This window comes from Epinephelus moara, chromosome 15 (genome assembly GCF_006386435.1).
Source record: "Epinephelus moara isolate mb chromosome 15, YSFRI_EMoa_1.0, whole genome shotgun sequence".
NCBI lineage: Eukaryota > Metazoa > Chordata > Actinopteri > Perciformes > Serranidae > Epinephelus > Epinephelus moara.
Window position 1 is genome coordinate 6,533,125 of NC_065520.1, and position 15,309 is coordinate 6,548,433.

The 15,309-nt window shown below is 40.9% G+C and overlaps 1 protein-coding gene across 2 annotated transcripts in view; it reads left to right on the plus strand.

Annotated features, from left to right (window-relative positions):
- The window catches only part of LOC126401713 (neuronal membrane glycoprotein M6-b-like), a 61,734-nt gene that overhangs the window by 15,584 nt on the left and 30,841 nt on the right, over positions 1–15,309 (plus strand). Inside the window, exon 1 of one of the 2 annotated variants that reach the window (XM_050063160.1) lies at positions 4,983–5,147. The exons of the other annotated variant lie outside the window; for it this stretch is intronic. Coding sequence (XP_049919117.1) covers positions 5,078–5,147 — 70 coding nt within the window. The 5' untranslated portion in view covers positions 4,983–5,077. Of the gene's footprint in view, positions 1–4,982; positions 5,148–15,309 lie in introns of those variants that run through there. 2 annotated transcript variants of the gene reach the window in all.

Below are 15,309 nucleotides of genomic sequence, written 5' to 3' on the forward strand. Positions count from 1 at the left end.
ACCCTGAGATAAACAAAGATCCACCCTTGGAATGCATGTCATGTGACAAGGAACAACCAATCACAGCTGGTAGACATCTTTCCTTTCCTCCATAAATATCAGTCTATTGTAAATCTGGTGAAGATGTTTTAACCTGAGCATTACATCAGTCCCACGGACAATGCTTTAGGCCTAATACACATTTCAAAAACAACACCTTGAAGAAGATCACCTACACACCCTTGGAAGTTGGCACAGGAGTAGCACCCTGTGCCTGACCTTGCATTTTCCAGACGGTTAAAGACATGGCATGTGTCCCAGCCCTAAAGTGATAGAGCAGAAAAGATACAAACGACAAATCAAGGAGAAGATGGGGTGCCAATAAATAAGACAGACAGGTATATCTGGTTGTGCGTGTATAAAAGTGCAGAAACTCCATCTAAAACTGTAGGTGCTGAGTGTTTGTGCTTTGGTAATATTTGCACAGCATCATCTGTTCATCAAACAGTCTGGCAATCACTGTTGTATCTTTTCATTTGTGAAATTATTTTGAGGACCACACACAAAGACTGTCAGTGTAGCTGTGATGTGAGGTAACTGAATCCTGCTGCATTTTTCCTTGTTGGAAAATTGAGATTTCCAACTTTCTGACATCTCTGGAACGCAACATTAGCGAGAGGTTTGGGCTTGAGTCCAAGCAGCAGTGTGTGTGTGTGTGTGTGTGTGTGTGTGTGACAGGGTGATGGTGAAGAGTGCCAGGGAGCACTGTATCTCATCTTCTGGACAAGTCCTTAATCTGTGTGACCCAGCAAGGGATTATGGGGGTTCTGGGAGAAAAAAATGGGACTTGAAACTCACCCTTCAAGCCTGTCACCAGGGTACATTTCTGATATGGTCATCCCCTATTCCACTTCCAGACCCCTTAGATCTGCTGACCAATCACTGCTCCTCATTCCACACACCAAGTTAAAAACCAAAGGTGATCGTGCATTTTCAGTTGTCGGCCCAAAATTGTGGAATAGTTTGCCACTAAATATTAGAACTTCCCCGTCCATCGAAGTCTTCAAAGCACGTCTGAAGACTCACCTTTTTTCTTTAGCCTTTTAATTTATTATCGTGTAAATAGGCTCTTGTGTTTATTCGATTCTATGTTTTATTTGTTGGTTGTCCGATCGCTCTTTACTAATTTATTATATCTTCTTATTTATGACTTTTGCTTTGTTTTGTTGTTTTTTGATTGATCATTTCTGTGTTATGTGAAGCACTTTGGTCAACTTCTGTTGTTTTTAAATGTGCTATATAAATAAACTGACTTGACTTGACTTGACTAATAACTGACAGTTTAGAGTGTTTGTGTGTATTTGTGTGTGTGAGTGTGTGATTCATTCTTACTACAAAGGAAGGCTTTTTCCTCCTGCAGACTGTATTGACTGTAAGAAAGGAATTATAGCATTTACACCTCCCTTATTCTTCTTCATCCACAAAGACAGAGTCTCATGGTATGGGTTTCTATAATAGTAGTAGCGCCCTTTATGACTCTGCCTGTTTCATAGGCCTGTGTTCTTTGTGTTTACGCTAGAGATAGGATGTCATACTGAGGTTATCGCTGATATTGGGATGACATGCATGAGACTTGTGCCTGCGCTGCAAAGCAACACAACTAACTTAGTAAACTACCTGAGAAAACATCACAATCTGCAGGATGATGAATGCGAATAAAAGGCAGAGAAGAATAACATTACCATACAATTACCGTCAATCCCGGTCTTTGGCCAGCGTCAACTTAGACATCCATGACAGCGAGGCTACAATGTGTAATGGCACCATGACCAATTTAAAAACAGTGGCAGATACGTATCTACAGGAGATTCACTGGATTCAGGTGAAGCAGAAACTTATTTCAAGTCTTATTTTGATGCAAAAATTAGCATGAGCAGCAAGAACGTTAAAGAAGTGTTCCATTCATTTAAATGTGAAAGTGCAATGAAAAAATGTTGTCCCTAAAAACATTGAATAATCATGACAAATAATCGTAATATCAGTATCGATCGGAATAATCGTGATTATCATTTTGGCTATAATCGTGCAGCCCATAGCTCACATTAGCAAATCTGGCTAACTAGCTTCTTCTTTCATAGTGGAAGCTAGTTAGCCTAGCTTTTTAGCCTCCACTGTTAGGCGGAGTGGAAATCAGTGCCCATGTTTACAATTTTGGCAAACGAGCTTCCTTTTTCTTATTGGATGCTAGTCAGCTACCTCCATGTTGAGAGCCGCGTGGAGACAACTTATTTAAACACAACACAAAATGAACCACTGCCACAAATATTTGCATTTAAACTATTAATTAAAAATGAATACTGTGTTTTTGAGAATTGAGACAGTATCACAAAACGAAGGCTAATATTGTGATAGGAAGTGTTAGGAAACTGTGATGTCCATGTTTCACCTTTTTTTTTTTTTTTTTTTAGATTTTATGGACCAAACATTTACTCAATAAACTGAGAGAAAAACTGGCAGATTTAACATAACATCAATTAAGTAATTTTTAACTGCAGCCCTAATGTTAATGATAACATGATAACACTGTTTCTAATATGGTAACAGCTAACCTCATGGTTGCATTCTTTAAAGAAAATAATAAATCTTAAACTGCCTGTGAATCAGCTTTTTGTTCACACCTGCTCCCCAGACCTGCGCTTAACATGTTCTCAGTAATGCTTCATAGAGACAGACTTTAATTCATTTATGCAGCTGATCAGGTTTCCTCGTGGCTCAGTATCAGAGAGCCATTCAAATGTCAGAAAGTCAGTGTGATGGGTGACCAGCATATGGTGCAGGCTGGGTGTTAATTTCAACCCTCGGGGTAAAAGGATCCACTAAATGTCATATATGTCATGTTAGCTGTGCTGGTGTCTGGGTGTTTTGTTGGATGAAAACATCAGTGGCTGGTGGGGTCACCTTTGTCTGCAGTGTGTGAGTGTGTGTGTGTGTGTGAGGGTGGGGGTTCCTGGACTGTGGGCTGAGCTTTGTCTGAAACAGGGCCACGTGGGCCTGAATTAAAACCGTATTTTAAGAGGATTCGGGACAGATGGCGTCCCATTGTTTCAGGATATTATTAGAAAATGGGGTGAATAAACACACTTCTCTGGATAAACACACCCCACCCTTTTTTAACCACTTCTCAGGGATTTGGGTACACACCTTGCTTGGCTTCTCATTGGATCCTGGCGTCTTACACACAGCCAATCAGCATCCTCGGAGCCAAACAAAGAGTCCCCTCTTAAATAAAGCCAGACACATGGCTGTTTAGCAGTCAAGAGGCTCTGATTGGTCAAAGGTGATCCAATCAAAGTGAAATCAATTGAAGTGAAGCTGTTTTTCCACAATGAGAGAACAAGGAAAGTGGGAACAGTAGTGTAATAAGTACAAATAGAAACATAAGCATTATGCAACACATGCAAGGCTAAAATAGGAAACAGAGCCTCCTCCTCTGTGTTTTTTTGCCTTCTTTATTCTAATGGGAATGATATCTTGACAGGAATAGAGTGGTGGATCTTGCTGCAACTTTGTTGTTACTTAAAGGTCCAGCATGCAACATTTGGGGAGATTTAGTGGCGTTAAGTGGGGAGAATTGCAGACTGCAACCAGCTTAAGCTTTTCCTGCCCACCTTTTTTCTCTGATAACTTAATGTGTGCTCAGTTTATTTCTGATCCAGACATTCAGGAGGTTTTTAGCAGGAGCCGAAATTATCCGCAGAGGTCTCCTCCTCTCCAAAATAAATGGATCAGATGATTAAAATAGGTAAAAATGCCAAATAAAGCGGCTTCATGTCACAAATTTATGTTTCTTCAATGCTGTTTGGCATGTCAGAGACGGGCTGTTACTACTGTGTGCTCACCTTTTTTCTCTGATAACTTAAGATCCGGACATTCAGATGGTTTTTAACGGGAGCCGAATTTTCCACTGAGGTTTCTTTCTCTCTAAAACAAACGGAGAAGGTGATTAAAACCAGTAAAAACAACGAATGAAGCAGTTTCACGTTACAAATTAGTGTTTCTCCAATGCTGTTCGGCATTTTGGAGACAGGCTGTTAGCCCCACACATGCTTATGTGTGCTCACTTACTGTGGACACATGGCAGTTCAACATGGCGATCTCCATAGACGAGGACCCGCTCCCTATAACAACTCATTCTAAAGTAATGAAAACATATTGATTCATATTTTCAGGTGATTATACATCAAAGAAAACATGCTTATTATATTATATTCCAGTATATCTCTCCAAAATCCTCCATCCTGGACCTTTAAACATCATCACACACAACTACATTTCCCCTCTGTGCTGATTGGATGCTTAAAATATCTTAAAGTGTTAAATAAAATATAATGGGTGCTGCAGGCCACTTTATTGTGAGAGAGAAAAAACACAATGACTCCTTTCCTCGCCTCTCGCTTTCATCTTACACTCTCTTATAGCACACTATCCTCCTCTTCTTTCCATCCCTTCCTCTCTTCCTCTCCTTCACTCCCTCCCTGACTCTCTGGTTCTCTCTCAACTCACCAGATGGAGAGGGGGCGGTGAGTGTGCGGTTGTGTGTATGTGTATGTGTGTGTATTCATGCATGCATGGTTACCCATGAGTTTGCATATTTACATCTCCTGTACATATTGTCCTTATATCCTCCTCTGCTTCACTGAAGCAAATAAAATCAGTCACCTGCAGACAAGAAGACAGAGGAAGGCATTGATGTAACAGAGTGATATTTAGTGGGGAAGTAAAGTGAACTGAGCATCAGTGGAGTGGAGAGTGGTTTTAGGGGCCAGAGAGCGTTATCTGGCATCATTTGGGGGGCTGCTAATCCGCATGTGCGAAATAAATCCAATCTGACAGCGCGTTTGCATCTTGACACTGGATTGTTAATATACACATAGAGAGACAGTGCTAAGCTTTAACAGGGAGAGGAGGGGGTGGAGGAAGGAGGGAGGGAGGGTGTGTACGAGAGAGAGAGAGAGAGCATCAAGTCACCAGGACAGGCTCCACCATCCACACACTGTAAGGTACAAGTGCCACAAGGAGACTATATTCCTCTAAAATAATGGATGGGACAAAGCCGGCCATGGAGTCCAACGCAGAGGAGACTCAGGACGAGGGACAGGAGAGCAAAGGTACGCTCATCCAGCCGCTGACATTTGCGCGTTTTCCGTGTATTTTCCTTTGGAGACATTTGCGTCTGCGCCAGCCTGAGCGGTTTAACCTACTTGCAATGGCTCCTCGCTTGTGCGCGAGACAATAGCGATGCTTCCCCCCCTCTCCTTTGGCCTCTCACCTATTTGAGAGAAAGCAATAACGGTCTCTCTGCAGCGGGGGACCGAGATTATTCCCACAATCCCGAACGCAATTTGATGTTTTCTGTTATTTGGCGCCTTGAAAGGGATTTGGAAGGCTGGTGGAGGAGAATGAGAGGGGTGGGCGGGTCGATGTGGAAGGTGCACGGTGTGATTTTTATGGTGCATGTATTAACAGTTACATTGCAGCACCATTATGAGCGTATTTGTGCCTAATGAGCGGCTGATAAAGGGGCTGTGGAGGCGGCGCGCTGCGCTCCGTGCACGGCGGCATTGTCTTCCGTCAGGTGTTGGAGCTTCATGATCCTGCCGCCGCAGCCGCTTCGATTATTATCAGCGATCCACCCCCCCTACAGAGGCTCAGTGTCTGATCTGTCAGCAGCCCGATTATTCGACTGCAACATGTGAAGCCTGTGATTTGTATGACCGCAGCACTCGGCTGTGTGTATGTGTGTGTGTGTGTGTGTGTGTGTGTGTGTGTGTGTGTGTGGAGCAGGAGGCTGCGAAAAGACACGATGAGCGCTGCACTTGGCGCACCGGTGATGGTTGTGTCCATCAGTTACTGCGCTCAGACATGTTAATGGAGCCTCTGTAGGGTGCACACATTCAATTCTGGCTCTGTGAAGGATGCTTTGTGACTCTGCAACCGGCATTTGGAGGCATGAAAAGGCGCATTAAACGCGTAATGCATATCTTTGCAATGCGCATGCAAAAACATGAAGATGCCTTATGTGCACATTAAAGATCAGACATAAATTAGTCGGTTTTTGTCCAACCAAACTGTTGCTGTCACCGAATGTAGTGTAGGCGTGTCCTTGTGCATTGGAGGACTCAACGCCCAAAGTCGATGTGACTGATTTGTTTTCGTTGTGGCTCCGTAGTAAAATCACATCCCTCAGTTTGGACGCAGCAGTGTTGCCTCTCATGGCTATCTTGACTATAAATGCACAGATTACATATCGCAGTTTTGTCTGGAGGATGGAAACGTGAGTGCTGATTGGCGATCAGAGTCCAGCCAGCGTTTTATTTACACATCAGTGCAGCAGAGTCAGTGTTGCAGCTGATCTGGCATGATGCCTTTTTGCCCTGTTGGCTGTTAGAGAGCATGATAGTTGATACCAAGTCAGAGCGCATGGGCCTGGAGGGGTTTCACACACGCACACACACACACACGCGCGCGTGCAGTGTTTCCCCTGCTTTATTCACTTTCATGTGCTGCAGTCTTCCTCCACGTTCATGCGTGCAGATGCGTTAAAATGAAGGCTTTGTGTTCCAAATCAATTGTCACCATGATCCCAGCAAACATGTCGATTTTTAACTTAAGTGTTGCAAAATGGCGTGAAATGATGAAATGTCACAATTTGGAAAGGGAATACTACAATCTACTGCTTCAGTGTGACAAATTAAAGGAAATTTTATGATTTTGGAGAGAAATTATTTGGATGTTTTTAATTTCAGTGTCACCTAATGGCATGAAATGTCAGAAATTTCCTCTAAAAACATTCATATTTTAACTTTAATGCCAGTGTTGCAAAATGGCCGAAAATATTGCTATGTTTGGAGGACAATATTCAGATTTTAGCTGCAGTGTTACAAAATGACAGGAAATGTTCTATTTTGAAGGGAAATGATCAGATTTCTTTCAGCTTCAATTGCGAAAAATGGCATGAAATGTCTATATTTTGGAAAAGAATGTTCCCATTTTCAGCTCCAGCATTACAAAATGGCAGGATGTTACTTTTTTGGAGGAAAATATTCAGAATTATAGCTCCAGCATTGCAATTTGTTCCTCTTTGGGAAGAGAATATTCAGATTTTCAGGTCCAGCTTCACAAAATGGCATGAAATGTTACTATTTTGGAAGCAATTATTCCTATTTTAGCGCAGGTATTACATATTATTACTATTTTGGAAGAAAATCTGCAGATGTTTAGCTCCAGCATTACAAACTGTTAATATCTGGGAAGACAGTATTCAGATTTTTAGCTGCAGTGTTATAAAATGACAGATAATGTCACTTTTCCTTCTGCAGACATTCTGATTTTTAACGCCTGTGTTGCCAAATTGCATGAAATGTTGCTTTCTGGAAAGAGAATATTCAGATTTTGATCAGTGATCAGATTTTTTGTTAACTTTGGTGTCAAAAAATGGTATGAAATGTCAGTATTTTGGAAAAGCTGATTTGGATGAAAATGTTCAAATTTTTTTTGCTTTAGCATTACAAATTGTTACTATGAGGGAAGGGAATGTTCAGCTTTTTAACTCCAATGTTACAAAATGGCATTTAATGTCACTATTTTCTCTGCAAACATTCAGATTTTTAACATCAGTGTTGCAAAATGGCATTAAATGTTGCATTTTTTGAGGGAAAGATCAGATCTTTTTTATTTCAGTGCCACAGAATTTCTTAAATTGGTCGTATTTTGGAAGCGAATATCTGATTTTTAGCTTTAGCATTAAAAATTACTATTGGGATTTAAAGTTCTGGATGATATATTTTTTGTGGCTACATTAAAACAAATTTATAAAAACATTATACGTAGTCCACGCAGCATTTCTTGGACCGTGCCACAGTAATATTGCTGGGTCACAGTCTGTGTGTGACGTAAGGTGCAGAAGAGTGGGGTGTCCCTCCACAGTGATGTTTTAAAAAGACATTACATCACCCCCTCCTGAGGCATGCTGCTATGCACAGGCCGGTGTCCAATGAGAGCTTTTACCATGCAACTTCAACTGACAGAGTGGGCGAGTCTGTGAAGACCCCGAGGGTAGCTGAGCAGGAGGGCGGCCATATTTATAGTTAGCAAAGAACCCTCAGAGTTCCTTAATCACCATTTTGTGTTGAAGCAGTGAAATTATCACCCGGCTCAACCTCTCCAGCGTGGACTGTTGTGCTCCAGGTGTGATGTTGCGCAACCGAGTCCACCCACACCAGGGAACCAAAATAGACTGGATTGGAGGATGGCCTATTTGTCGGTGTAATCATTTGTGTGTGCCTTTGACATCTGGAATGTGACCATAAGCTTATAGCATCCGTTAAGAAGCTGAAGATTTACAGTGGGGGCAAGAAGGCGAGAGCTGTCATGTAAGGAGCTTGTGTTGATGCGTGCCAGCACTGCCTCTTCTGCTGCGGTTCAACACGTTTCTGATTCAGACAGCAGATGTAGGAAGTTCTGGAATAAATGTATTTTACAAAGTCATAACTCCGAGACGCGTGATGCAACAGTCACATGCTTTGTGTGAAATGATCCAATGGTGAATCATCTTGTATTTCCTTTGAGTATTTAAAAGGTTGAAAACCAAGTCAAGCCTGATGTAGTAGGTTCATGTCTAACAAAACAAAATATGGTAATTTCAGTTGAGGATATTTGTAACAAAACTGTGACACTTAAAACTAGTTATGTAAGCTACCCATGCTAATCAGTTTGCTTAGGATGGTATTTTAGGGTCGGACTCATAAATGGTCTACATATTGGCCATTATTAGTAAATTGCATAAAGCTCCCCATCAATGTATGTGTAGGCCAACAAGTAAAATGACAATGCAGTAAAGACTGTCTTCATCACACAATTTGTCTACCAAAGTGCACGGACAAATTCATTTTTCAATTGTAAAATTTCCGCTCAGTGTATATTTTTGTCGCAAGTCTTTAAAGCTACAGTTGGTAACTTTTATAAAAATAGGTCTCACGCAGCGGTCAGTCATGTCAATCATTGCTCTTGAGCTGCGGTCAAACTGAAAAACTAGGCAGTACTGATCAAATCTGAATCAAATTACTGTTAGAAGTTTCAGACACATATTTTAGTGTTCTGTTATGCTGTAAAATGAGAACGTTTCTCGGGCAGTGCTTTGTTTCGGCTTGACTGTTTTCAATATTTTGTTTCACAAACTTTCTCATTTTACAGCTAAACAGTACACTAAAATATGTTTCTGAAAACATTTGAGTCGAGAAACAGGCAATGCAGTAACAGAGTCTTAGTCCTAGTTTGACAGTTTGACCCATGGATGTGTAAAGTGAACTGGTGCTTAGTGCTTAGACCATTGCTTAGTGGTGCATGAAGCAAAAAAAAAGTTGTGTTTCTCAGGTTTAAAATTACAGGAAACTTCTGCATCATTGAGGCCACAGGGCAAGCACACTAAAGACTTTCGTAAGCTAACTTCTGGTTTAGCCCGCTGCTAACTTGAATCGAGATAAAATGATTTAATCGTGAGGCTTTTGTAGACTTAAAATGTTATAAGACTCAATGGATCTAATCCCAGTGGTGAAATGAGTCAGTTTGTGAGGTTTGTGATGCTCACAAAATGATTCCACTCATTGACAGACGTCTCTTTTACAAAAAGTCTTTGGGAAAAAGTCTTTTTGGACCCAATGGCATCAGGTGATGGAACCAAACAAAAATTGGCTTCAAAGCCCGGCATGCTTTGTGGGGTCTGGTTTGCCCACAGAAACACACAATAAGGATATTTACTAATATAATGTCGTCTCATATCGACCGCAGGCCTCTGAATTGCCTCAAATTGAAACTGTATCGGGGACACATATGAATTCAGGAATCTTCCAAACAGTCGTTTTAATATTGTATGTGAAATATGTGATTTACACTCCAGGAATACTTTATCACTTTTAGAAATAGGTTTTATTGGTTTCTTGTGGTTGTCCCTGTTGAAAAATAAAGCTAGAACCAAGTTAGTTTAGCATAAAGACTGGAAATGGGGAAACAACCCAGCTATCGCGTTAAGTATTGTTCATTTTTAGCAAAATCTTTTATTTTAGGTCATCAGTCTTCACATCATGCATTTGCACCAGTTACGAGGTTCTCAGTTTTGCTGTAAAGAGTATGTTGATTAGCTGAGACTCCTTTAATTATGGTAAATAGTCCGTGTTCTTGATTGCACCACTGTTGTGTCTCTCTGCATGATACTGAGCTGAGAGTAATTACAAACTGGAGACCGAGCACAGGCAGGGTTTATAATCCATGGTGGTGTTTGTGGGTATGGATTGATCTTTTTGCTTGATTGCATCCTATAATCTCTAATCTGTATGTCTGCGGAGGTACACTGTGCTCAGGACTGGGATAACGAGACATCAGCGACACTCTCTGAGGTATGATTATATCTGATTTCATTATGAGACAGTTTGATTACGGAAAGCACCTCCCATGTGACGTTTTTACCTTTAATGTGACTCCCTAAAGCGGCTTTCAAAGTGGTGCTGAGTGCATTTCAACTTCCTCTTCGTCTGTCTGTCCTCCCCTTTGTTGCAAATGACTGGCCTGTTCACACACACCTTGCTTCCCTCCCGTGCGTGTGTGTGTGTATGTGCCCGCTCTTGCATAACGCGTTGCTGGCTCTCCGCCTTTGATTATGATGTTCAGATCAGAACCGTAAGAGATTACATCATCGTCTGGAGGGGTGCAGGTTTTGTTGAATTTTCTGCATGGAAGGGCAGAGCTTTGCTGCAGCCTCACAAGCACAAAGAGAGTTCCTCTTAATCAGCCTTTCAAGTTTTTTTTTCTGGTAAAATCTGTGATGTTTGACCTCAGCAGAGGAGGATATTAAAATTCTGAGCTGGAGAGGTAATGCAAGATGTTTTTCGACGAAACACTGACAGGTTTTAAAGGTGACCAACATTTAAAGGAATAGTTTGACATTTTGGGGAATACGCTTATTTGCTTTCTTGCCAGGAATTAGATGAGAAGATTGGCATCAGTTGCCAGGCAACCAGCAGAAACCTGAGCAAGAACTGTCATCTTAACATTTTAGTTTTTACTTGGATTAGACGGAAAAAATATAACATGTTTATTAGTGAGGTGCTGGTATGTGGATTTGGTTACATTTAGACAGAGCCAAGCTAGCTGTTTCCCCTTGTTTCTAGTCTTTATGCTAAGCTAAGCTAATCAGCTGTTTTAAATTTAAAGTCATTTTTCACTTGTGCAAAGCAAAAATGCAGTGCAGGAATACAGAAAATCTACATGCAGATTTTTCGCTTGACAACAACTATGCACTCTGGGGCCGATTAACATTAATAACACAATACATTTGACTCCCCAGATTTGATGCTAATGCTAGCTGTTGTGGCTAGCCTCGTTCTTTTGTTTGGTGTTTGAAGTAGTCGTTGCAGTGTTTGTCATACAATATGGGGCGTTGAGAAACCAAAGTCATGATAAGATGTTTTCCTATTTTTGTAGGAAGCCAGCCATGGCCTGGATGTGTAACAGCAGCTGGAACAAAGGTTTCATTAGTCAACTTTATTTTTCAGTATAAGAAATCAGAGCTTTGTTCAGCCACGACAAAATGTAGCAAAACATTTATTTTGACAGAAGTGGTGGTGCATTGAACACCCTGTTGTTTTCCACAGGCGCACTTCCTTTTATTATGGCAAGGTTTTTGTTTTTTTTACAATTCAATTCAAAGGGACTTTGTAATCATGGGAAACATTGTCAAAGCAAGTACAAAATAAAAACAAAAATTGCATGCACAATAAGTAAAGATCTACCAGGGTTGGTTGGTTTATGTTCACGTAGTTGCTGATTGGGTAGCACCTCTGAAATACCCACGAAACAAGAGAAAACATCCCTCAAAACCCGTTGCACACTATTGCTCACCGTTTTGAGGAAACATGTTGTTCCACCTGGAAACCTGGACAAATATTTTTCCTTCCACATGAAGGTTCCACAGGTGTGAGCAAGTATTCGTAAGAACCCACAAAACCAGTTTTTATAAATGTCCATGCGAATTGTTTGGGTAAAATGCAATGCAATATGATAGGATTTACTTATTGTCCCCGTGGGGAAATTCTTCTTAGACTCAGGAGCTGCACAAGTATTTTCTGCCTTATAATATAAGTCCAGAGGAAATGAAAAGCATGCATCATAAAAACATAAAAACGCATACTACACATAACATTATTGCACATGTGGCATTGATCTTCTTATCTATGTCCCAGAGAGAAATCGGACATGCACATTTCCCAAAATACGAAACTATTCCTTTAACTGCATCATGTGATCAAATTGAATGTGTAGTACTTCTATTTTAAACCAGTATATGACTCTAAAATAGCATCAGATTGCATTGCTTTGTATCTATTTACATTTTGGCATGATTGGTAGATGAGAGGACTGTTACGAGGTCACCGCTAAAAGTAAATGGCTGTTTTTTTTAGGTATTTGATTGATTTTATTGCTTTAAGTCACATACAGTACAGCTGATAGTTGATAAACGGATTAGTCCAGTGGTTCCCAACCTCCACATCCGAGGAGTCACAAGTTCATTAAATGTATAAGAAATAAAAGAAAACACATTTCTGCCACACAAAATTCATCTAATTTTTTTGTCGTTTTTTTTGCTCTTTTTTATGATTCTTCCAGCTCTTTAGGCCTCTAAAAGTCCTGCAGATGAAACAATCTATAACAGACTAAGCTAATCTGAAAAGGTTGGGAACCACTGAAGAAGTCTGGACTGTTGTCGGACAAAGTAAGCAAACTGAAGGTGTTAGGTTGGGCTGTGGGAAATTGTAATAGACATTTTCCACTATTTCCTGACATTTTATTGGACAAACTCACCAGAACAAAACCTCCGATAAGTGACAATGATGCTACCAGAGAGCGACTGAACCAGTGTGGCCTTCTGATGTCGCCTGAGCCGGGAAGAGATACAAGGGTCATTTGAGAAAAAAAGCTTCAGCATACAGTCCAGCTGAGCCCAGGTTGAGGCCCTGAATCTAAAGGTCAACTCCTGTTTGATGATCGTGAGTCGGATGAGGAGCTGGACCGTCCTCCCTGCTGGTGCTGACATTTAGTTTGTGTTGCTGATAAATATTGGACAGGTTCCCCTCCCTGATTCCTTGACCTTACAAGCACAACTTGTTTAATGTTACACAGAACATTTCAGTCCTTCATGGATCAGTGCTGCTGTTTCATAAATACCCAGATGTTTAATATTGTGCTGAAAGTGGACAGTAAATATTAGAAGGTGGCCAGTGGTGACTTCGGCGCCTCTTTTTTTTTTTTTTTTTGAATGAACTTGTTGCCCACGTTCAGAGTTATTATGCCTTGTAATCCACTTTACTGGCCAAAGCAAATCACTGCTGCCACACACACAAATCCTAAGAAGCTTCTTCTCCACACTCTTTAAGGAGTGAGAGTTAGCAGAAAGTCACTCTTTATTCAGCTCGTGTGCATGCGTGTGTGTGTATGTGTGTGTGTGTGTGTGTGTGTGAGCGATAACTTCAGGGCAGGAAATTCATCAGTTAGCCGACACACATTTGATATGAATGATACTAATGTGTTTATTCAATCCAAGATGAACACAGGAGATGATTTGACTCTTAATCAAAGTAGATATGTCGATGTGCACATGATCCTTCGTGATTATTTAATCCACATGACCTTTTCTTGAGCCATGCTAACAAGTATCATTTGCTGTGTGTTTGACAACTTGACTTCTTAAAGGGATAGTTTGGATCTTCTGAAGTGGGGTTGTATGAGGTACTTATTCATTACTTATAGTAGATGGCGGTCAGCACGTCCCCAAGTTTGGAGAAGCATGCAGGAGTACTATCATGGAAACTAAGCAATGTAATGCTGTGGACGGGGGCAGCAGCAAAACAAATTTTAGACACCTTAAAAAATCAACATCAGTTTAAGTATACACTGTATTGAGAATATTATGTACGGCCTATGATGGGGAAGCTGTTAATGGCTTCAGTTCTCCATTTATGCTCTCGTCAACGACACCAGACTCCGTTGACAAAAGCAGTAATTTTGCCTCGATCTGTTAGTAAGTTTGTGTTATTGTTAGGGGTGACAATCATGATACGTTAACACAATTTGTCACAATAAGGGTTGCAGCGGTATGAGATTTTCATGGTATGATGACCGCCTCAGAAAATATTGGGGGTTCACAGTAATGACCCTTATAGGAATGACAACAGAAGGGTTATTGTTGGTTGAACAAATGTTTTATCACTATAATTGAAACTTGAAACTATTCACAGTTAATAGAGGTTTGTGTAAAAAGTCTCCCCTTTGAAAATAACTAAAATAAAATTGAAATTCTTGGCCCAGTTGCATTTTTGTTTTGTATCATGGATAGGCAAGTGTACACGATGTGATACACATCAACTTTTATGTCAAGGTATACCCTGAAACTGCAACCCTAGGCTGGAACCTATCCTACCGACCTAACTGTGACATTGGGCGAGAGGTGGGGTACACCCTGGACAGGTCACCAGACTATCACAGGGCTGACACATAGAGACAGACAACCATTCACACTCACATTCACACCCATGGGCAATTTAGAGTCACCAATTAACCTGCATGTCTTTGGACTGTGGGAGGAAGCCGGAGTACCTGAAGAAAACCCACGCTGACACGGGGAGAACATGCAAACTCCGCACAGAAGGGCTCCCCCACGCCAGGGTGGCAAATCAATTACCTGAACAAGCAATTGATTTTATAATTCTAGTAGGCTACCGAAAGTTAATGTATATTGCCATGCAAAATATCGTGATACTATGCTGTAATGTTTTTTTCCATAACCCCTAGTTATTGTGTGACTTAAGTGAATCCAAATCAACACTTTTAAACACCAAACTCACACAATAACACAAACTAACTAACTGATCGAGGTGGCAGTAGTCCAGCAGCTCCTGTGTTCAGCGATGTTAAATTACTGTTTTTCTCTGTGGAGTCTGGCTTTGAACAGAGCAATGTAATGACTTCAGTTCCCATGAATCACTGTCTGATGGCAAAGATAAAGCTGTGAAAATGTTGTAAATATAGCGTACGCTTAAACTGATAATGATTTTTTTTAGGTGGCTAAAATATATTTGGCTGCTGCCCCTATCCACAGCAGCACATTGCTTTACTTCTACGTTGGCACTAAAGCCTGCTTCTTCAAACTTAGGGGTGTGGTGACTAATAAGTACTGTATGTAATACACTGACTATGATAAAGTACCTCATACAACTCCACTTA